This window comes from Coregonus clupeaformis, chromosome 13 (genome assembly GCF_020615455.1).
Source record: "Coregonus clupeaformis isolate EN_2021a chromosome 13, ASM2061545v1, whole genome shotgun sequence".
Classification (NCBI taxonomy): domain Eukaryota; kingdom Metazoa; phylum Chordata; class Actinopteri; order Salmoniformes; family Salmonidae; genus Coregonus; species Coregonus clupeaformis.
Genome location: NC_059204.1, coordinates 57,032,112 through 57,056,459, shown reverse-complemented (window position 1 = coordinate 57,056,459; position 24,348 = coordinate 57,032,112). Strand labels below are relative to the sequence as shown.

General features: G+C 44.7%; 1 protein-coding gene across 1 annotated transcript in view; it reads left to right on the top strand.

Moving 5' to 3' along the window:
• LOC121579963 (nectin-3-like protein) overlaps positions 1 to 10,401 on the top strand; it is a 61,199-nt gene extending 50,798 nt beyond the window's left edge. The window contains exons 6-8 of the mRNA XM_041894987.1: positions 2,077 to 2,221; positions 8,173 to 8,275; positions 9,212 to 10,401. Coding sequence (XP_041750921.1) covers positions 2,077 to 2,221; positions 8,173 to 8,275; positions 9,212 to 9,379 — 416 coding nt within the window. The 3' untranslated portion in view covers positions 9,380 to 10,401. The remainder of the gene's footprint in view (positions 1 to 2,076; positions 2,222 to 8,172; positions 8,276 to 9,211) is intronic.
• The last annotated feature ends 13,947 nt before the right edge of the window (positions 10,402 to 24,348 follow it).

The following is a 24,348-nucleotide window of genomic DNA, read 5'->3' as shown; positions in this document are numbered from 1 at the left end:
TTCAGTCACCTCTGGGGTTTAGGTTTGCCCTGACCTGGGTTAGGTACGGGTGTGGTCATACACCTCTGATTCCCTCTGTCCTTTCAGAGGGGTTTGGGTTGGGCTTTGTCTGTCAGCACGGTTCTGAGACAAGTGGATTAGTAGACTGAGACCCTGAGACAGGATTAAGCCTCTACCTGGGTCAGGTTGCAGTTTGGGAATCTATCGTCGGGATGTAGTGTCTATCAAATCCTCTAAGGTGTTGGCCACGGCAGCCTTAGAATTAGAGAATTAGGATCCTTAAGGCTTGCGCACATCACATCGAATGTGGATCTAGCGTTAGTCTGCTGATCATGCAGCGTGTTGTGTTTTAGGGACCACCCGCTGCAGAAGTCTGACTGACAAAAAAATGTCACGTGATTCTACATGTAAAATTGTTGCGAACTTGGTTCGCAAATGACTTTCAGAGGTGCTAAGGACTCTGGCCAGAAAACACTATTGGTGTGACTGAGACTTTAGAGTTTGAGAATCAGGATCCTTGTGATCACCCCTGACAGCCACACACACCACACTCCTCTTATCCACACAACACACACCTCTCACCTACACATCTGTCTGTCATTACCACCACCCCACTCATAGGAGCAGTATATTCACTCTTGCCTTGTCTGGTCAGATGTACGTTAGCTAAAGTGGGCAGAGAGAACAGAGAGTCTTAAGGTCATTGTACTTGACTCATCATCTGCTGTCATGGTTATCAAAAGGAGAAGTTACTATAACCCTTCGAGGAACGTCTGACTAATACCTCCTTTTCCCTTCCCTGTCTCACTCGAGGCTGTTCTTCACTGCTCTCTAGTGAAGCGTAATCTCTCTGCGCTACTGCTAAATCCAATACCCCCTATTGTCGGTCATGTGAGGTGTGTATAGAGGGAGAGAGAAGGAAGGGGGGGGGGTCAACCCAAGGTCCCACGCTGTTTGTTCTGCATCGTAATTGAGATGTTATTTTGGATTCTCGTCTCTGCAGATTATAGATTTTTCTACAGCTCAAGAGCTAAACAACTGGACTTGGCTGTCACACTCTTTCTCTTGCTTCCCCCTCTCCTCTCTGCTCACTTTCTTAAGGATGCTTCTTTCCATGCCACTAACTGATAAGCAACAACAACGTTATGTCTGACCCAGCCCCATAAGGGTTGTGTGTATGCCACTAGGTTGTATAAGGTTCTGTGATTTTAATGAATCTTAATTAATCGTGATCATTGTTAATCCCCTCTCCGGACCCCCGACATGGAGGATAACGAGTGTGTGATCTAACGAACAGAGTCAACAGAGAGATGTTGCCAGGGTCCACATTACACACAACATGCACAGGAGCAGGGAGAAAGACTGATAGAGAGAGAAATAAAAGAGCGATGGATGGAGGCTGAGGTGAAAAGTGAATGAGGCCCATTGAAGTATGGGGGAGCTGCAGGGGAGAGACTACAGCAGCAGGGCTTTAAGAGGAGCAGCATGGAGCCCCTAATTGCACTTGAGTTACTGTAGTTCGTACTGCTGGGAGACAGTGAGCAACCTGCCTGCAGGTCTCGATCTCTCTCAGACACACACACTCACATCACACATAGCCTCTTAAACTTACACTTAGGCTGCATTTACACAGGCAACCCAATTCAGATCTTTTTCCCACTAATTGGTCTTTTGACCAGTCACATCAGATCTTTTCACATCAGTGGTCCTCTGTAGCTCAACTGGTAGAGCACGGCGCTTGTAACGCCAAGGTAGTGGGTTCGATCCCCGGGACCACCCATACACAAAAATGTATGCACGCATGACTGTAAGTCGCTTTGGATAAAAGCGTCTGCTAAATGGCATATTATTATTATATTATAGATCTTTTTCAGAGCGGATCTGATTGGTCAAAAGACCAATTAGTGAAATAAAGATCAGAATTGGGCTGCCTGTGTGAACGCAGCCATATGCTGTTAGAATGCTCCTGGATTTGTATAGTCACATGTTTTGCTACATGATTTCTACACTGCTCTGATATGTTATGTGGGGTTGTGTCTGTGCTGTTTCATATCATCCGTCTGTGTTCTGTTCCAGACCAGTCTCAGGAAAAGAGGTCCACCTCTGTTGCCGTGGCAGGGGCAGTGATGGGGGCCGTCCTCGCCCTCTTTCTCATAACCGTCTTCACCATCGTCATCCTCACTGCACGGAAGACCTCGGTCCCAACGTACACAGACAAAGTGTGAGTTGAAGTGCTGTCACAGTATACTGCAGCAGTATTGGATCAATTCATCCATTGGTTAATATCGTCAACTGATATGTTGTGTGACTATCTAATCATCATGGAGTTACAGTATAACTCAAATCCAAAGGGCTTTCCTATACATACTGCGTTTTGAGTCATTCCACTGCAGTGTACCATAAAATGGAGTCTGGTGCAGGGAGGTAGAGAGGTGGTGGTACAAGGTTGAGGGGTGATAGGTAATTGCAGTCTTGGCAGGAGTCCCTTGTCTTGTTTTGCTGAGTAGGTTTCTATTGCTAGACCTGCACTCATGTTAACGTTGGGGCAAGGTGAAGGAAGGGACTTTTAGAGTAAATTATTTACATGAGAGTTGGGTCACTCCCTGCCCAAGAGGTCTGTGACTGACATCTGGCCCAGTGTGTGTGTGTGTGTGTGTGTGGGTGGATGGGTCGATGGGTGGATGAGTAGATGAGTTGGGTGGATTCAAGTGATTGGGATGCCCCAAAGCATGTGGCTAACATCATATTTTTCAACTCATATCTGTGCGTCCTCCTGTCCTCCCTTTAGGGTGCAGTTTTATGTCAGGCACACACACATATGCACCCAATATAAACGGAGTGCTTTAACCAGTCTACCCTCCAGTTGAAACAACATTTTCCAATACAGGATGTGAAAATTACACCATAGATATGGAGCTCCATCCGGCATCGTTATCCCCAAAGGGATTACATCATCTCTGTTTTCCATTTGTTCTTGAAAGGCCTCCTCAATCCCACACCTCCCCTGTCTGTCTGCATTTCCTCACCGTCCATTCACAGATTCAGCTTCTGACAACCAGGACGAGCTGGCCAATCAGCCGCTCCCGTTCCATAGTGTTGGGCGGCCCCTAGCGAACCATCACTCCCAGATGATGTTCCTCATGAGGGAGACAGAGAGAGACACAGTGAGCTGAAGAGGATGTGTCTATTGTGGGAACAGTCCGTCTGTGGTGCTACAGCCTTTATTACCCTGCTACACTACACGCTGTTAAACACTGCATGCAGGGTAGGGTTCCATTACACTACACGCTGTTAAACACTGCATGCAGGGTAGGGTTCCATTACACTACACGCTGTTAAACACTGCATGCAGGGTAGGGTTCCATTACACTACACGCTGTTAAACACTGCATGCAGGGTAGGGTTCCATTACACTACACGCTGTTAAACACTGCATGCAGGGTAGGGTTCCATTACACTACACGCTGTTAAACACTGCATGCAGGGTAGGGTTCCATTACACTACACGCTGTTAAACACTGCATGCAGGGTAGGGTTCCATTACACTACACGCTGTTAAACACTGCATGCAGGGTAGGGTTCCATTACACTACACGCTGTTAAACACTGCATGCAGGGTAGGGTTCCATTACACTACACGCTGTTAAATACTGCATGCAGGGTAGGGTTCCATTACACTACACGCTGTTAAACACTGCATGCAGGGTAGGGTTCCATTACACTACACGCTGTTAAACACTGCATGCAGGGTAGGGTTCCATTACACTACACGCTGTTAAACACTGCATGCAGGGTAGGGTTCCATTACACTACACGCTGTTAAACACTGCATGCAGGGTAGGGTTCCATTACACTACACGCTGTTAAACACTGCATGCAGGGTAGGGTTCCATTACACTACACGCTGTTAAACACTGCATGCAGGGTAGGGTTCCATTACATTACACGCTGTTAAACACTGCATGCAGGGTAGGGTTCCATTACATTACACGCTGTTAAACACTGCATGCAGGGTAGGGTTCCATTACATTACACGCTGTTAAACACTGCATGCAGGGTAGGGTTCCATTACACTACACGCTGTTAAACACTGCATGCAGGGTAGGGTTCCATTACACTACACGCTGTTAAACACTGCATGCAGGGTAGGGTTCCATTACACTACACGCTGTTAAACACTGCATGCAGGGTAGGGTTCCATTACACTACACGCTGTTAAACACTGCATGCAGGGTAGGGTTCCATTACATTACACGCTGTTAAACACTGCATGCAGGGTAGGGTTCCATTACACTACATGCTGTTAAACACTGCATGCAGGGTAGGGTTCCATTACACTACACGCTGTTAAACACTGCATGCAGGGTAGGGTTCCATTACACTACACGCTGTTAAACACTGCATGCAGGGTAGGGTTCCATTACATTACACGCTGTTAAACACTGCATGCAGGGTAGGGTTCCATTACACTACACGCTGTTAAACACTGCATGCAGGGTAGGGTTCCATTACATTACACGCTGTTAAACACTGCATGCAGGGTAGGGTTCCATTACACTACACGCTGTTAAACACTGCATGCAGGGTAGGGTTCCATTACACTACACGCTGTTAAACACTGCATGCAGGGTAGGGTTCCATTACACTACACGCTGTTAAACACTGCATGCAGGGTAGGGTTCCATTACACTACACGCTGTTAAACACTGCATGCAGGGTAGGGTTCCATTACACTACACGCTGTTAAACACTGCATGCAGGGTAGGGTTCCATTACACTACACGCTGTTAAACACTGCATGCAGGGTAGGGTTCCATTACATTACACGCTGTTAAACACTGCATGCAGGGTAGGGTTCCATTACACTACACGCTGTTAAACACTGCATGCAGGGTAGGGTTCCATTACATTACACGCTGTTAAACACTGCATGCAGGGTAGGGTTCCATTACACTACACGCTGTTAAACACTGCATGCAGGGTAGGGTTCCATTACATTACACACTGTTAAACACTGCATGCAGGGTAGGGTTCCATTACACTACACGCTGTTAAACACTGCATGCAGGGTAGGGTTCCATTACACTACACGCTGTTAAACACTGCATGCAGGGTAGGGTTCCATTACACTACACGCTGTTAAACACTGCATGCAGGGTAGGGTTCCATTACACTACACGCTGTTAAACACTGCATGCAGGGTAGGGTTCCATTACACTACACGCTGTTAAACACTGCATGCAGGGTAGGGTTCCATTACACTACACGCTGTTAAACACTGCATGCAGGGTAGGGTTCCATTACACTACACGCTGTTAAACACTGCATGCAGGGTAGGGTTCCATTACACCACACGCTGTTAAACACTGCATGCAGGGTAGGGTTCCATTACACTACACGCTGTTAAACACTGCATGCAGGGTAGGGTTCCATTACACTACACGCTGTTAAACACTGCATGCAGGGTAGGGTTCCATTACACTACACGCTGTTAAACACTGCATGCAGGGTAGGGTTCCATTACACTACACGCTGTTAAACACTGCATGCAGGGTAGGGTTCCATTACACTACACGCTGTTAAACACTGCATGCAGGGTAGGGTTCCATTACACCACACGCTGTTGAACACTGCATGCAGGGTAGGGTTCCATTACACAACACGCTGTTAAACACTGCATGCAGGGTAGGGTTCCATTACACGACACGCTGTTAAACACTGCATGCAGGGTAGGGTTCCATTACACCACACGCTGTTGAACACTGCATGCAGGGTAGGGTTCCATTACACAACACGCTGTTAAACACTGCATGCAGGGTAGGGTTCCATTACACGACACGCTGTTAAACACTGCATGCAGAGTAGGGTTCCAGTGTGTGTCTGTGTGTGTGCGCGTGCATGTGTGAGTATATGTATGTGTGTGATTCTGACTAACCTTATCCCTACATTCTAGCCATTTCTGATAAAGAGCACTAGGGTTGATCCTGTCAATAATGGGGAGAATAAGCCTAGATTGTTTCATTCGTTTTGCCATTGATCCAAGGTCTTATTTAACCATTATGGTAGCAGTCTGGTCACTTTGCTAAATCCTCGACCTTGTCCTTGACTCTCTGGCTCTTTCACTGGAGATTCACATTTGTATTCTACAGCTGTTTGTCCCCGCTTCCTTGGAGCCAATGAGTGTGAGAGCAGATTCTCAGACTGACTGTTTGAGAGGACTCTAATGCAGCCAGTCTGGCCAAAAGAAACACAACCCTGATCTGAAACCCAGTAGTGAACAGCTGTGTGCGAATGGTAAAGAGACTTTCTGTGCCTGCATGCATAGCTCCACATAGCTCTACTACTCAAACAACACACACACACTCAGGTCCAGAGAGGTGTGTCTACTCTACTCTGGGCCTCCCTGTTTTGTGTCTGATGCCAAATGAAAGGCAGTCGGCCTGAGTGTGACCCTGGCTGTGTCCCTGAGGGCATCCCTGTAGACCCGGGGGCCCAGCTGAATGGATACAGGCCTCATCCCTCTCTGTCATCACACACATATTAAAGCCCAGCTCTTCTTCTAATGGATCAGGTGCACTCTACAGTCCCACAGCCTTCTGTGGGAAACACACGCAAGGTCATTAACTATACATCAGCCATGTGTTCTCTCCATGTCTCATCCAAGTCAGAGAGAAGGAGAAGGAGACCTACGAGCTCTTATGCCTTGCTATGCTGAGGAGCAAGGAATGCACTTTAGAGCAGTGTTTCCCAACCCTGGTCCTCCAGTACCCCCAACAGTACACAGTTGTGTTGTAGCCCTGGACACACACACCTCATTCAACTCATTGAGGGCTTGATGATTAGTTGACAAGTTGAATCAGGTGTGCTTGTCCAGCAATAAACACATGGAATTATGGTCAGAGAGAGGATGAAGGACAAAGATTTGGAGTTAGAGAAAGAGCAAGAGAGATGATATTAGAGCTCTCCAAAACAGGAGTAGAGTGTAGAGCAGGGGTAGGCGACCCCGGTCCTGGAGTAGGCACTTCCATGTTTTTGATTTAACCGACCTGGAAGACCAGGTGTGTTGAACTTAGGCAATCACTGAACTGATCCATTAGCTGAGTTGGTCAGGTGTGGTGCCTAGTTGGAACAAAATCCTGCAGTACCTGCGGCACTCCAGGAACAGGGTTGCCTATCCCTGGTGTAGAGGGAAAAGCAGACAGCATAGTGGAGTCAAGATGTTGTGGTGGCCTCCCGAGTGGCGCAGAGGTCTGAGGCACTGCATCGCAGTGCTAGAGGCGTCACTACAGACCCAGGTTCGATCTCAGGCTGTGTCGCAGCTGGCCGCAACCGGGAGACCCATGAGGCGGCGCACAATTGGCCCAGCGTCGTCCGGGTTAGGGGAGGGTTTGGCCGGCAGGGATGTCCTTGTCCCATCGCGCTCTAGCGACTCCTAGTGGCGGGCTGGGCGCATGCACGTTGACTTCAGTCGCCAGCTGTACAGTGTTTTCTCCAACACATTGGTGCGGCTGGCTTCTGGGTTAGGCGAGCAGTGTGTCAAGAAGCAGTGTGGCTTGGCAGGGTCGTGTTTCGGAGGACGCATGACTCTCGAACGTCGCCTCTCCCGGGTCCGTACGGGAGTTGCAGCGATGGGACAAGACTGTAAATATTGGGGGGTAAAAAGTATTTAAATAAAAAAAATATGCTGTAGTGGTGGTGTGGGGCGAAGTAGGAGCTTTCTGTATCATGAGGATGGTTTTGACGATTAGTGTTTAGAATAGGATCTGTTTCAGGGGAGTTGGCCAGTATTTTGGTGTGGGGGGAGGGGGAGTGTTGAGGGGAATTTATTTATTTATTTTTTGTCATTTAGCAGACGCTCTTGAGGGGGGTTTGAAGGATGTGGGAGGAGATTAGGTTGATTGGCAAGCCAAGCATGAGCTGATGAGGGGACGGGTGTTAACCTAATCACTCTATTTAACTCGGCTTAGTGCTTGTCGATTTTAGCCTGTAATTGAATTCATTCACAGTGGAAACCGTTCCTAACACAATTTAATTAATCTGGTTCTACAACTTTGCAATTACCTGGTTTGCCATCACACAATAACATGTCTTAAGGTGTGCGTTATAGTCACTGTCAGTTTACATTTTAAGAGAGACAACCAATGTTTTTTATTTTCTCCTGTCTCCCTGCAGGATTGATCTACCTCCGACACACAAGCCTCCTCCTCCCTACACAGAGAGACCCCCAGCCATCCCTCTGGTTGTCCACGCACCACAGGTGGCCTCCCTGTCACAGGTAAACACTATTATTGTGTGTAGGGTTGCAGGTGGAGCTAAGGTTAGTGTTATATCTGGAGTTAGGCTTCTGGTTGTGGCCAGGTTTGGGGTTAAACCGGGATGTGGACATGAAGCTAGGGTTAGGGTTATGGTTGTTGCACTACACCACACTGCTCCTTACAGGTCAACTTCTCATTTAAGTAAACCTTAAATCAATTGAGCTCTGGGGAAGGAGAAGAGCTAGATTGGGGTTAAAATAGAGTTAGATTCATTCAGCTCAGTGAGAAGCAAAAGCAAGTCTTTCTTTTAAGATCATTGAATGATTCATAGTCCTCTGTTTCCAACCATGCATCTCTCTCTCTCTCTCTCTCTCTCTCTCTCTCTCTCTCTCTCTCTCTCTCTCTCTCTCTCTCTCTCTCTCTCTCTCTCTCTCTCTCTCTCTCTCTCTCTCTCTCTCTCTCTCTCTCTCTCTCTCTTTCATCCTACCCTTCTCCCTTCTGTTTCTATCTTTACCTCATTTACTGGTTCATTTAAGAGTGATATTAGTATTCAGGTCCATACAAGGAACATAATGGCTTTGGCCTGAACCCTACCTCACGTGCATACACACACACACACCAGTAAAGTTGATTTTCTCTGTGTTTTTAAATGAGTATCTGTGTATGTAGAGCTACAGAGTCTAGTGTTCCCAACAAAGGCTGTCGTCTGTCTGGACTTCTTGGAGAACAGTAATTTCTATCCATCTAGCGTCTCTCCTCTGAGACCCTCTACTGATTCAGTGCCAATTCTCTTCAACTCATTCCCTCATCTTTGATGTGCTTTTTTAGCTGCATATATTTAGGGTTGAAAAGTTTTTAGTTTTTTAGTAGAAAGTTGATATGACTAATTTCCGGAATATATATTTATTTTGTATCAACAGCGACCAAGTGTGTCATCCCATCCTCTATTTTTGCAGGCTCACAGGGCTGAGCGGCAGTTTGAGATGGCAGAGAGAACACCTGCCAGGCTCATGCCCCGGGAACCCCAAAGCCCCTCCCACCAGCCTCTGTCCTATCAGGAGTGGGTGTGTCACCAGAATGGGGCGGATCGCATCTACATCAACCACCGGGAACACTATGTGTGATGGACACGTCCTAAACCTTCTATGGTCCTGTCAATCAATCACTCACCCCGCCCCACCCATCGCCATGCAGGCTCACAGAGGCCAGCCTTTTCAATGTGAAGAACCCAGGCAACAAAATAGCTTATGACTTGACCAAGCCTTCATAGATGAGTGTACTCCACATTTAACCTCATTTGAGAGCAGCAGTTATTACCTGTAAGAAGCAAGACTGATGAGGCCGAAGCATAAACTGCTGAGTTTCTCTGAGGAACAACAACCCAAACACTCCCTCCACTCCCCTTCTCTGAACCACAGAGGATAACAGCATGGGGAAGAGGAGGAAGACAGATTTGTTACAGTACCACAAAATAACTATTTAAAACGAAACACTAAGCTCTGCTGTGTACTGTATAGGTGTGGAATAATATGAGAACACCATACTAAGCTCTATTATGTACAGTATAGGAGTGGAATGTGTTACTATGTCATTGTGGCTATGTGATAATCATGTGTACAGTTATGCTCTTTGAATTAGTTAGAACTAATACTTTTTTTATGATTGTGGCAAACACCAGGCATATCTCTGTATGGTTCGCAGCCAATTTAGTAGGATTCTAACTTCATGGTATAAGAACAGAGATGGTAACATTGTCTGAAGGACCATGCACCAGGACATCAGGATCTAGCATTTCATTGAGTATATCAGATAGTAACATATAATGACATTCGCTGTACTCTATCATGTAATTTAAATGTTCAGAAAATATTAATGTAGTTTCATGCTTTGAGAAGTTAACTGAATCAGATAAAAAGGAAACTTTCGCACTTGAAATTGAAACATGAATAATTCATGTCAGTGAAAAAAATCATATTTGTGTTATTTCGCTGCAATTCTGTAGAGGTTTTTCTAGCGCCATTTTAATATTTGAAGGGGGATCCCCTCAACTGTTGATATTATTTTTTATTCTCATTCTTCCATTGTGAGTAGATAATATATGCAGTGTTTTCTAGTTTGTTTTTTATATTAAACATTATGTTTATTACACATTGGTCAGGGTTCTTTTTTTTTTAACCATCATATTTATACAGTATAGCTAGTCTGTTTATATGACAACATCGTTATATGGTCAAATGTTCGGAAGGGCAGTCGCAGCCATACAGGCCTCTGCTAAGGACGTTAGCCCCACATAGCAGTGTGTTAATGAGTTAGGCCTCCATGCCGCTCCTCTCCTCTCCTCTCCTGGTAGGGACCAATGCTCTAGCTGAGCTCCAACCCACAATAAGGCCATTGTTTGTTTCCCTGTCACTGGTGAATAAGCTCTCAGGAATGCATTAACTATGGAAATATAAAAATGTGTCAGTTCCCGGGCAACCTCCCTCAGTTTTCATCAGCTAACAAACTGCCCTGCTGGAATCAGAGTGTGTAACGGGCTAATTTTACCAGACCATCCTGAGGGGCTGAATATTATGGACTGTATGGACACTGTTTTGGACTGTGGTGTCATATAGCATAATGGTTTGTTAGGGAGGGTGGTTTAGGATTGGACTGCAAAAAAAGGTTGAGGGATGAGAGGAGTACACTTTTCTAGCTCTCCTGTACAACTGAAGTATCGTTATGATAGTAACCTACCTCATCCTCAGCTCATTGATACTTAAATATAATGGTTCACGTCTTAAAGGACAAGACATTTTAGAAATGAAATATGAGTTTATGAATGGAGGCTAAAGAAGAAACCCTTTGTTTTTAAACATGCCTTGTGTACTGTGAGTTTGGGGATGTGAGTGATTGAGAGTTTGAGGATAAATGTGTACTTAGTTAATTCACATGTTCACAGAGAGATATATTTTTCTGGCCAGTAACCGTCCGCCGTCCTGGCCTCTTCCAGACGTCCTGTAAAATGTGGTGATTAGGTCATCCTCACTATGTGTTTTATGAGGAGGGCTCCTGTGTTAATGGTTTGATGTACAGACTGGATAGAGCACTTCTCGCATGCAGATACAGCCAGGAAATATATCTCTAATAACCGTATGTCTGCAGAGACTCCTGAGGGAGCCCTGTGTGGAGAATGCTCTCGTTCCAATGGAAAGAGAACAGCTCTGGTTCAGGTCAGTGAAGGCCCATCATCATCATTTACTTCCAGGACATTTTCTGGCCATGGAGGGACTTCAACTCTGTTAGAGACACAGCAGTAAAACGGTGACAGTGAGAGTGAAATATGTGACCCATAGCAGTGGGGGAAAACCTTTGAGGTGTTGTAAAACTAACACTATCAACATGTTTGTGTGCCAATGGCTGGACTGGAGGTGATGATGGCGTAATTTTGGACAGCCACAGTGACGGCTTCAGGTCATGACGATTCGGTCATACAGCAGTTTTTACAACCCGGTAAAATCTCTCTCTCTCTCTTTCTGCCTCTTGGCTGAGACATTGTCCTCAGAGGCTAGCCTGGCCACCTGCCATCCTTCTCTCCCGTCAGACTATTAGTCTGGGTGCAGGGCAGTGGGCGGAGGTTTAGGGGGAGGGGGGAGCAGAGGGGATGGGGGAGGATGGGGGGGGGCAGGGGGTAGGTGGACAGGGGGCCAGACTCTGACAATTTACTGCCCTTAAGAGGAGGGGCTGAGCCTTTTCTTCTTCCCCTGAGCCTTTAGTCACATCATTTATTTTACGCCTGGAAAACGTGGATGAAGAAATACATTGCCATGGAGATGGGTATGGAATAATAGATGGCTGTGTGTCGAAGCAGTGGAGAAAGAAGGGATGAAGGAGGAGGGAGGGGAGATGAGTGTGGCAAGGCTTTACAGCCATTCAGGGGTGATCACGGGCACCGTACTTTGTGATGTGCCATCTGTTGAAATCGGCTGCATGACCGGGTGTCTGCGTGGATGTCTCAATCAGTGGAACTCAGAGCCAGCTCTGTTCTCTATAGCACTGTGAAACGCCTATAAATCAAACTGAGAAGAACACAAAAGTGATATAAATTATGAATGCATCTCAGTATTGATCTGTGTCCGCTTATAGAACAGTGGTTTATCACTTAACAACAGCCAGCAGATTGTTTACAGAGCAGTCCCCAGCAGGGAGACAAACACTATAAGACAAGTCCAGCTCATGACATCTCAATGGGAGAGCAGCCTATTGTTTCTGAAAGCTTATCTATAGAACCCAGACTAACACAGAGGCACAACAAAACCAGAGAAAGTCAATAGTATTTTCGACAAACCCATATATGTGTGTATGTATTTGACACTATGAGAGGAGGATAAATGTGTACCTCATTGTTCGGTAATACACTGTAGTGCTTTTGATGTAGATAAAATGGTATGTTTTGTGTATGATACTCCACCTGTAACCTTATGAAAGGTAATGCTGGTTGTTTAAGGACATACAGCCTTTCTCCCTCTAGAATACTTCCAGTAGGAGTGAAAATGCACAGAGACATGTTTCAGACCCTCCCTGTGTTGGAATGAAACATTTTGCCCAGCCTTTCCTCCATATCATTATTTATGAGTTTCAGCCCAGTCTCATTCTGTACAGTGAGAAAAAAGTGCCTTTTTGCAGGCGTACAAAAATGGCAGCCATTATTCTTTGTTAATGTACGTCTAGACATTTGCATGCTCTAAGTGCACCCTTTTAAGGCCCTGTGATGGTATGTATGTGTGTATGCATGTTTGCGTGTGCGTGTCAGGGTGCGTTATTGTGACAAAATGGCCTCTATGAGGACTGATTCTGTCCACTTCCCCTCCCATCGATCACCCTCATCTGATTACAATCTGTTTCCCTTTAACCCCTTTCTCTCCCAGTTCCCTCTTTTCTCCCCTTCTGTCTTTCTCATACTGCCCTATTCCCCAGTTATCCTTCCCCAGCTCTAACCCACACACCACTGATATTCCAAGTAAACTCACAAACATTGAAAATCTGCCTTAAACAAAGCCCCATTTATTGTTATATTGTATCCATCTCATTATCAGTTCTTGTAGCCAATGCATTATGGCCATTTCTGTATTTGCCTTGTGCTGCACTGTTCCTATACTCCATGCACTCAGACTCAGTAACTCATCCACAGATTCCAGAGAATATAGAGGAGATATTCAATGTGGATCCTTAACTTCTCAACCCATTTGTTCTTTCTTGAGGGCTTATACACTACCGGTCAAAAGTTTTAGAACACCTACTCATTCAAGGGTTTTTCTTTATTTTTACTATTTTCTACATTGTAGAATAATAGTGAAGACATCAAAACTATGAAATAACACATATGGAATCATGTTGTAACCAAAAACGTGTTGAACAAATCAAAATATATTTCATATTTGAGATTCTTCAAATAGCCACCCTTTACCTTGATGACAGCTTTGCACACTCTTGGCATTCTCTCAACCAGCTTCATGGGGTAGTCACCTGGAATGCATTTAAATTAACAGGTTTGCCTTCTTAAAAGTTAATTTGTGGAATTTCTTTCCTTCTTAATGCAAAGAGAAACAACAGTTCATCATTACGTTAAGACATGAATGTCAGTCAATACGGAATATTTCAAGAACTTTGAAAGTTTCTTCAAGTGCAGTCGCAAAAACCATCAAGTGCTATGATGAAACTGGCTCTCATGAGGACCGCCACAGGAATGGAAGACCCAGAGTTACCTCTGCTGCAGAGGATAAGTTCATTAGCGTTACCAGTCTCAGAAATTGCAGCCCAATGTCACGAACCGGCTCAAAGTTCGTAACAAAAGGGAGACAAAGTGGAGACAAGGAATACCAAAATATATATTTATGAACTAAAGTAAACTAAGTACAATTAACAATGGTGTGTGTAATCAGTAGTGTAAGTGAGTGTTTGCATGCATAAATGTAATAATGCAAGGTGTTGAAAGGTGCCAAAGCAAACAACCAAAAAAACACAAAAATACCACAACAAAAATCAATAAAGGTGTCTGCATGGAGAGAGTCTCCCCAATGAATGTGGAAGAGGTCCATTTATCCTGGGACACACCCAAGCCCAGGTGTTTCCCATGTAGCTGACGACCCTCCCAACTCCACCGACCGGCATCCTAATAAGGATACAAGAGCAAAGAGAGAGAATACGGCAGACAGAGTGGGAGGGTCGTCATTTCACCAGAGGCCTACAAGCGTCTCCGAAAATCACACACATATGATAACAGGGACTGAGGAGGCTCGGAAGACTTCCAGTCATCCTGGAGAACAGATAAAAGCCCACGCACCCTATGTCCAAACACAAGGTCAATTGGACTAAAACCCGTGCTATCCTGTGAAACCTCCCTAGCGGCTAACAGTAACCAAGGCAACTCCTCCTCCAAATCCTTATCCATCTCAGTACAATAAGCTCTCAACAAAGACTTAAGTGTTTGATGGAAACGTTCCAGTGCTCCTTTACTTTGCGCGTGATAGGCGCTAGACAAATTGTGTTTAATATGGAGCTGTTGGAGAACCTGACCAAAGAGATTAGAGGTGAAATTAGATCCTTGATCACTTTGAATGACCTTAGGGATTCCAAACAGTGAGAGAATCTGAGTCAAAGCTTTAAACACAGACTTATTCGTGATAGAACGGAGAGGATAGGCAGCAGGAAACCTAGTGGTCTGACACATCACAGTCAACAAATAATTACTAACCTTTTTAGAACGAGGCAAAGGACCAACACAGTCAATAATCAGATACTCAAAAGGTTTACTGAGTACAGGAATAGGAAACAGTGGTACTGGCTTAATAGCTTGGTTAGGTTTACCAGTTAATTGACAGGTGTGACAAGTTTTGATGAAATCAGAAACATCCCTCTTTAATCTAGGCCAAAATATATGTCTTAATATGCGATTGTAGGTTTTCCTCACACCCATATGTCCAGCAACGTCGTTGTGAGAAGTTGTCAACACCAACTCACGAAGCTTAACTGGTACCACAACCTGACTAATCGCCTCCCCCAGAAAACAACTACCATGAGACATCCACTTTCTCATCAGGACCTCCTCTTGGAGAAAGTAGCCCTGTGCGACATCTCCCAACTGTTCCACAGGCACAATTTGGTCCCACAACTCTTCTAATGTGGGGTCAGTCCGTTGCGCCTTGATTAAATCGGAGCGGGATACAGATAACGGGATAACAGGGAAAACAGTGACAGACTTCTTTGTGGTATTCTCGTTAGCCAGTTCAGTGACCTGGTCGTCATGGATCATAGAACGCGTCACTGCACACACGGAGAACACCTCTGGGAAATTCTGCACACTCTCATCAGGAATCCCTACCATTAACGGCTTAGTGGAAACCACTAAAGATGGAGACACGATAGGCCACACACGCTCCCCAGCCAAGTTATTTCCAAGGATCACGTCGATACCCTCAATAGGCAATGAAGGACGCACCCCCACAACAACCTCACCTTTCACCAGTCCACAATACAACATCAGTTTATGCAATGGAACTGACAGAGTGTTCAAACCTATTCCCCTAATTAGAACACTATTCCCCGAATCAGTCTCCGCAGAGAAGGGTAACACAGATTCCAACACAAACGATTCAGAGGCACCTGTGTCTCTTAGGATCTTCACTGGCACTAGGTTCTTACTTCCTAAAATAGACACAAAACCCTCCGTAATGAAAGGTAAATAGTCTGGATCAATATGGACTTTCACATGCCCCTGGGCATGAGACAATGTGTCAGGAGTGAACTGATGTGGAACAGGCGCAGCTAACGCCATAGGCTTAGATTTAACATAAGCACCTGTACTGAATTTACCCCTAGACCTGAGAACCAGACATTCGTTTTTCCAATGACCTAAGTCTTGACAGTAGTGACACTCTTGACCAAAGTCAGTTTTCCCACGGGAATCGGGCTCAACCCTAGTTGAATGAAACTCTGCCCGTGAACCGAAGTATCTCGGTGAGCGAGGCCCAAATCTCTGCGAACGCCCCCACTCACTCCAAATACGGGGTTCTGCAAAAACGTTTTTGTGAGTCAAAACATATTCATCCGCCAAAACCGCAGCCTCAGCGACAGTCTTTATTTTTCGTTCATTAACTTACGTCGCTATACGATCAGGGATTGTGTCCTTAAATTGCTCTAACATAATCAGATCACACAGCCCTTGGAAAGTCATAACTGCAGAGGCGGAACACCAGCGATTAAACTGTGAAGATAATTATCGCGCAAACTCAACATGAGTCTGCTGATCATCCCTTTTTAAAGTTCTAAATCTTTGGCGGTAAGCCTCAGGGACCAATTCGTAACTCTGTAACACAGCCGTTTTAACCTTATCATAACTGACACTGTCGGCTACACTAAGAGCTGAATATGCTTCCTGCGCTTTACCAGTCAGCACACACTGCAACATCAAAGTGCAGTCAGAATCAGGCCAACTCCTAGCGTCAGCAACACGCTCAAACAACGAAAATAATGTCTCAGGGTCGGCAACAACCGTAAGTTCCCAACAATAGCAAATGTGTCTGGGTCACGACCAAAAGAGGAACGACCCCTAAGTAACTCTGGGTCACCTTCCCAGAGCAAACTCTCCCCTGAGAGCTTTCCTTCCCTAACCAACTCTAGTCGCTCTTGTTGCAGCTTGATTTTAGCACGCTCCATCTCCTGTTTAAATTCCAATTCCCTTTCATATTTTACACGATCATGCCCTAGCTGTAACAGAAGCAGTTCTTTCTGCTGTTCAAAAAGAAGACTACTATGACTAACCGATGGAGCGGTCATTGTAACATATCGGGGAGACAACGAGTCCTCAGCAGAGGCTGCCCCAGTGGTAACTTCAAGAATACCACTCCATCAAATTGGCCTTCAATATTAACCTAATATAATTTTTTTGACGTTTATCACTAATTTCAACCTTGTAGTGTTCAGCAACCTTCAACAGCTGTTCTTTAGTGCATAATTCTAACAGTTCCTCTGATGGAAAGCGAATGAACTCGTCTACATTAGACGCCATAATCAAGAGAGAGAAAAATGTGTTTTATTATAATCTCGCTCAATCCCTCTGCTGAGCACACCAGACACAACACGAGAAATTACAATCACACCGAGCACCACAGAAGAGAGATGGGATATGGAGCTTCCCCAAAACCTACAATAACTCAACCCTAGTCTTCGTGCGGATTCGCGGTGGGTAATTACGCACTGTAGCCCGCTGGCAAGGAAATAAACCCCCCAGCACGCTGGTAGATTCCACCAAGCCACGGATGTGCCCCCGAGACAACTGCTCAGTCCACAGACACCACACAATAATAACAAACATTTAACCATGCCCAACGTATTCCAAAACATAACACGTCACTAAGCCTATCAGGGGAAAAGGCTATAGCTCCCGGTAGCAAATGTCACTACCCTATCCAAATCTCCCACTGAGGTACACAGCCGATTGTACTCACCTCCTCAGACCAATGTCCCAACAGCGAATAGAGCAAGAGTTACCAGGCTGGGCAGGCCTGGAAACTAACCAATGTACTCTCTCCAACGCAGTACAAGGCAACCAATACTGGGACTATCAAACTCAAACAAACTAACAAAATATACAACCAAAGCACCTACAGAATTTAACATTAACTCCACGTTTTCTCCCAAACACAACACTTTCAAGATCCCAGACGAGCCCCCACTTGTCACGAACCGGCTCAAAGTTCGTAACAAAAGGGAGACAACGTGGAGACAAGGAATACCAAAATATATATTTATTAACTAAAGTAAACTAAGTACAATTAACAATGGTGTGTGTAATCAGTAATCAGTAGTGTAAGTGAGTGTTTGCATGCATACATGTAATAATGCAAGGTGTTGAAAGGTGCCAAAGCAAACAACCAAAAAGCCACAAAAATACCACAACAAAAAATCAATAAAGGTGTCTGCATGGAGAGAGTCTCCCCAATGAATGTGGAAGAGGTCCATTTATCCTGGGACACACCCAAGCCTAGGTGTTTCCCATGTAGCTAACGACCCTCCCAACTCCGCCCACCGGCATCCTAATAAGGAAACAAGAGCAAAGAGAGAGAATACGGCAGACAGAGTGGGAGGGTCGTCACACCAAATAAATGCTTCACAGAGTTCAAGTAACAGACACATCTCAACATCAACTGTTCAAAGGATACTGTGTGAATAAGGCCTTCATGGTCGAATTGCTGCAAGGAAACCACTACTAAAGGACACCAAAAAGAAGAAGAGACTTGCTTGGGCCAAGGAACACAAGCAATGGATATTAGACCAGTGGAAATGTGTCCTTTGTTCTGGAGTCCAAATTGGAGATTTTTTGGTTCCAACCGCCGTGTCTTTGTGAGACCCGGTGTGGGTGAACGGATGATCTCCGCATGTGTAGTTCCCACTGTAAAGCATGGAGGAGGAGGTGTTATGGTGTGGGGGTGCTTTGCTGGTGACACTGTCTGTGATTTATTTAGTATTCAAGGCACACTTAACAAGCATGGATACCACAGCATTCTGCAGCGATACGCCATCCCATCTGGTTTGGGCTTAGTGGGACAATCATTTGGTTTTCAACAGGACAATGACCCAACACACCTCCAGGCTGTGTAAGGGCTATTTTACCAAGGAGAGTGATGGTGTGCTGCGTCAGATGACCTGGCCTCCACAATCCCCCGATCTCAACCAAATTGAAATGGTTTGGGATGAGTCGGACCGCATATTGAAGGAAAAGCAGCCAACAAGTGCTCAGCATATGTGGGAACTCCTTCAAGACTGTTGGAAAAGCATTCCAGGTGAAGCTGGTTGAGAGAATGCCAAGAGTGTGCAAAGCTGTCAAGGCAAAGGGTGGCTATTTGAAGAATCTCAAATATAAAATATATTTTGATTTGTTTAACACTTTTTTGGTTACTACATGATTCCATATGTGTTATTTCATAGTGTTGATGTCTTCACTATTATTCTACAATGTAGAAAATAGTAAAAATAAAGAAAAACCTTTGAATGAGTAGGTGTTCCAAAACTTTTGACCGGTAGTGTATGTATTTATGACTGTTGAGCCGATCTCTTCGTCTGGGCCAGGGTGGCTAGCCATACTCCAAGGCCTGCACTGCGCCAGCAAGCATGCTGTAGTTTTTCATCTTCTTTGTTGTGGCTGTGGTGGCGTGGCAAATGAAACCGGATTGGTGGGGCTCTGTTCAGACATCTCCATACATCACAATGAAGGAGTGGAGCTTCCTGCCTTCTGTCTGTCTGTCTGCCAGACCTCCATCTGAGCAATGACACTGGAGTGTCGTGTGTGCGTGTGCGCATGTGCATGTGCCTGCGTGCATGTTTCAAGAGGGGTGTGGATGACTTTCTATTGGTTTGCAGGTTTTGTAGTGTGTGAATGTGTCAGTGGATGTAAATGTAGAGAGTGAAGCAGAGTATGGTTTTTTTGTGTATCACTCCATCCGGGATATGCATGTTTGTGGCCAAGACTGATGCACTTCAGACAGTATTTATTTTGTTCTGTGTTTCATAATGCAATCCAACTCATTCACGAAGGCACACTGTCAAAATAAACAGCTTCTTTGATCATTAGTGTTTCTCTATGGGACATTTCTGGGCCGCCAGAGACTGAGCCAACATTCCTCCAACAGAGGAGACCCAAGGCCTGCATGATGAATGCTGGCTAGATCACCCGAGACAAAACCATGAAAATGAATCAACATTTCCAACACGCAAATCTTCTCAATTTCACTGAAACATTTCTAATGAAAACTGCACTTGAATATCAAGCAACATTTCCCCTGTGAAAAGCTTTGAACTATGAAACAAAAACCAAGGCTGGTTGTCTGTATCCGTATTGCCAGACCTTTAATCTACTGTACACCCAGAAACTAACTAACAGGTCTAGTGTCTCATCCTCTGTTTGTTTAGTAGGTATCCATCCAACCTTAGTACTAATGAGTCTTCATGGTGGCTTCCAGCTGTGTCTGTGTCTGACTGACTGGGGACAGCAGAGTAAAGCCGGGGACAGCAGAGTAAAGCCGGGGACAGCAGAGTAAAGCCGGGGACAGCAGAGTAAAGCCGGGGACAGCAGAGTAAAGCCGGGGACAGCAGAGTAAAGCCGGGGACAGCAGAGTAAAGCCGGGGACAGCAGAGTAAAGCCGGGGACAGCAGAGTAAAGCCGGGGACAGCAGAGTAAAGCCGGGGACAGCAGAGTAAAGCCGGGGACAGCAGAGTAAAGCCAGGCTCACGGAGAGGAGAGTAGATATCAAGGTCTGAAAAGAGAGGGTGGATGAACCTACTAGTAAAATGATCTGGTCTTGGTTTTCCAATATAGTCAGACAACAACATTTGTTGTTCATGAAAGCTTGAATGCATTTCTGCCTGTGAAGTGTTAGAAATTCGGCCATGCCCTTGACTTTAACGCTGAAATAGTTGTGTTTTTTTTCTGCTTCTATCAAACGTTTTCCCAATTAAGGTTTGCATGTTTCTGATAAACACACTCAGCCTTATTCTGAGAAGCTGTCATTGGTCACGTAAGGAGACACATATACTGTACAAACACAGGGACTTAAGATCTGTGCATTTGCACACAGCTGGTGTATACATTTTCATTTCAACCAGAGAAAGACTTCATTTCAACCAGGAGTGAGCAAGTCATAAAGACAGAAGGCCATCCATGTCGTTTAATATGATGATAATATAAGGCCTTACAGGGGACACGTGTCTTAGTAAATGTTCCCTTTCCATTGGTGTGCTCGCGTGTGTGTCTGTGTAGCAGAGGCTGACTCAGCAGAACAGTGGCCCAGCTGTCGTCTGGTCACACGCCGGGCCCATTCATCTGTAACACCAGAGGTCAGAGGTCATAATATCAGCCCTGGGCTCTCCCATTGTGCCGTACCCTTCAGGGAGACACACTACACAGACACACATAGCAGCCTTTTGTTCATTGTTTGGCTTGACCCTGCATGGGGCCAAAAGCATTAGTAGGTATTATTACTGACTGTTTAATCTACTTATTATATACATTGCAATATGCATTGTTTTGTTTTTGCAATGATTTCTACATCCAATTACATCTGCTAGTGTTCTTTAAAAAATCATTTTAATCTGATAGAAAAAACTTGTTCTGATTTACATCAAAATGTAACCCCAATGTCATCTGAATACTGCTTTGTTTACCTGTTGCTTGCTGACTGAAGTGAGATGAACATTTGTGGTTCCACGACACCACCTTGTGGTGATAGAAGTGTAACAATATGACAAGTGGTTAATTTGGGAATTTGGAGGTGGGGGAGCCCTATTTATGGTGAGGGTTAGGGTTGTGGTTGAGGGTAGGGTATAGGTATAGGGTTGAACCAGGATGTGGACATGAAACTTAGGTTAGGGTTATGGTTGAGGCTAAGGTTGGAATTAAAGGTTCCGTGTAGCTCAGTTGGTAGAACATGGCGCTTGCAACGCCAGGGTTGTGGGTTTGATTCCCACGGGGGGCCAGTATGAAAAATGTTATGCACTCACTAACTGTTTGTCCGAGATGTGGACAATAAGCTTGGGTTAGGGCTACTGCTGTAATTACAATGTGTTACCGGGTTAGGGTAGTCCTAACCCTAGCTTCATGTCCACATCCTGGTTCAACCCTTGCTTCACATCCACATCCCTGTTCAACCCTAACTGTAGCATCAGGTTCAACTGAAGAGTTTAATTCCAAAACGCTATATATCCATTTTCAGAAATGTTGGTAAATTTGCTTTTATTGTTTAAAGACCTTGAAAGAAAGAGATTGGTGTGTTTTTTCACTATCTAATCATGGCATGGGGTTGTTCAATGACAGACATGTATTTGTTTGAAACATATCACTAGATGGTTTTACTTCGAGACAAATAATCACATTTTGTTGCAAAACAACATATACAGTACACGCCTCACTCTCAGTGAAGAAAGTAGCACTGCAAGGTTTTACACAGTCAAATGTGACAAATAATAAAATGTGTAATAAAGAACTGTACAAATTATACATTTGTGACATCAATATTAAAAAATATATATATTAAAATAAACAAACAGTAATATGAGATCTGGTCAAAAGTAGTGCCATTTGGGACAAGGCCTAACTCTAGCTTTTGGCAAACTCCAAGTGGGCTGTCATGTGCCTTTTACTGAGGAGTAGCTTCCGTCTGGGCACTCTACCATAAAGGCCTGATTGGTCGAGTGCTGCAGAGATGGTTGTTCTTCTGGAAGGTTCTCCCATCTCCACAGAGGAACTCTGGAGCTCTGTCAGAGTGACCATCGGGTTCTTGGTCACCTCCCTGACCAAGGCCCTTCTACCCCGATTGCTCAGTTTGGCCGGGCGGACAGCTCTAGGAAGAGTCTTAGTGGTTCCAAACCTCTTCCATTTAAGAATGATGGAGGCCACTGTGTTCATGGGGACCTTCAATGCTGCAGAAATGTTTTGGTACCCTTCCCCAGATCTGTGCCTCGACACAATCCTGTCTCTGAGATCTACGGACAACTCCTTTGACCTCATGGCTTGGTTTTTGCTCTGACATGCACTGTCAACTGTGGGACCTCATATTGACAGGTGTGTGCCTTTCCAAATCTTGTCCAATCAATTGAATTGCCCACAGGTGGACTCCAATCAAGTTGTAGAAACATCAAGGATGATCATTGGAAACAGGATGCACCTGAGCTCAATTTCGACTTGCATAGCAAAGAGTCTGAATACTTATGTAAATAAGGTATTTAAGTGTTTTATTTTTAATACATTTGCAAACATTTCTAAAAACCTGTTTTCGCTTTGTCATTATGGGGCATTGTGTGTAGATTGATGAAGAACTTCTTTAATCAATTTTAGAATAAGGCTGTAACGTAACAAAATGTGGAATTTGGGAAAACTCTTCAACCACAACCCTAACGTTGGTTTATGCTACTTTTAATCCAACTTTTCTCTTTGAACCTGAAAGGTGCTGGAGCTTGGCTCCGCCTGGCTCTCCCTTTAACCCAAGGTGCAGGAGCAGGCTCCAGGTAGCTCTGGCTCAATTTTACCACAGAATATGACTCATCCTATCCTATGTGTAGGATCTGACTCCGGAACAGAGTTTTCATTCAATTTATGTTTCAGCCACACTCATACAAATAGAAAGTGATAGAAAGAGAAAGTGTAATGAAAATTTTGTTTAATAATTTATTAATTCAAGATCATACAGGAGGGGCAGTTCTTCCAAGTCTAGCACACACAATGATGCATTTTATAGATCAACAAGTCACATGTAAGATCATAGTCCAGATATATGCATCTAATAAAAACAATCACACAAACAACTTTACAAATGTAGATATTCACATTTGTGCTTTACTTCAATCCATCAATGACAATCTGGTTTTAGTGGATTTAGATATGGCCTCAACCCTTTCATAATCATTGCACAACACCTCACACATGTAAAATACATAATATTTGTTTGCCCCCTAACTTGAAGTTTATGATAGTCATCCAGATCCAATGCACACTTTGTCTTGCATACATACATACATACATTGACTGGAGGGCTTGCCTCCAACTCTTTATCATTCAGATACACTACATGACCAAAGGTATGTGGACACCTGCTCGTCGAACATCTCATTCCAAAATCATGGGCATTAATATGGAGTTGGTCCCCCCTTTGCTGCTATAACAGCCTCCACTCTTCTGGGAAGGCTTTTGTAGTGTCGAGATAACGATGCTGAGATGCTGTGATGACAAGAAATCCGCTGACACTGTCCTTGATTATAATAGTTTATTACATCAAAGATTTCAGCGTCAATTTACAGATTTCTGCAGAAAATCCGGAGAACAACTGACCCAATCTCTAATATGTTGTTCCTCTCCGTCCTTTGTTCCAACCATGGTATTTATAATCTGTAACATGATATGGGTGGTTTTCCCACAGACCAATCCCAGGCCTCCACATAACAGACTTCCTCTGTTTTAGGGAGCCCCTATAGTAATGCTTTCCAGATGCTTCCACAAGCTGAGTCAACTTCCTCTAACACACCATTTGCAAACGTCAGCAAAGTCATAAACTGTTTAGACACTACACTT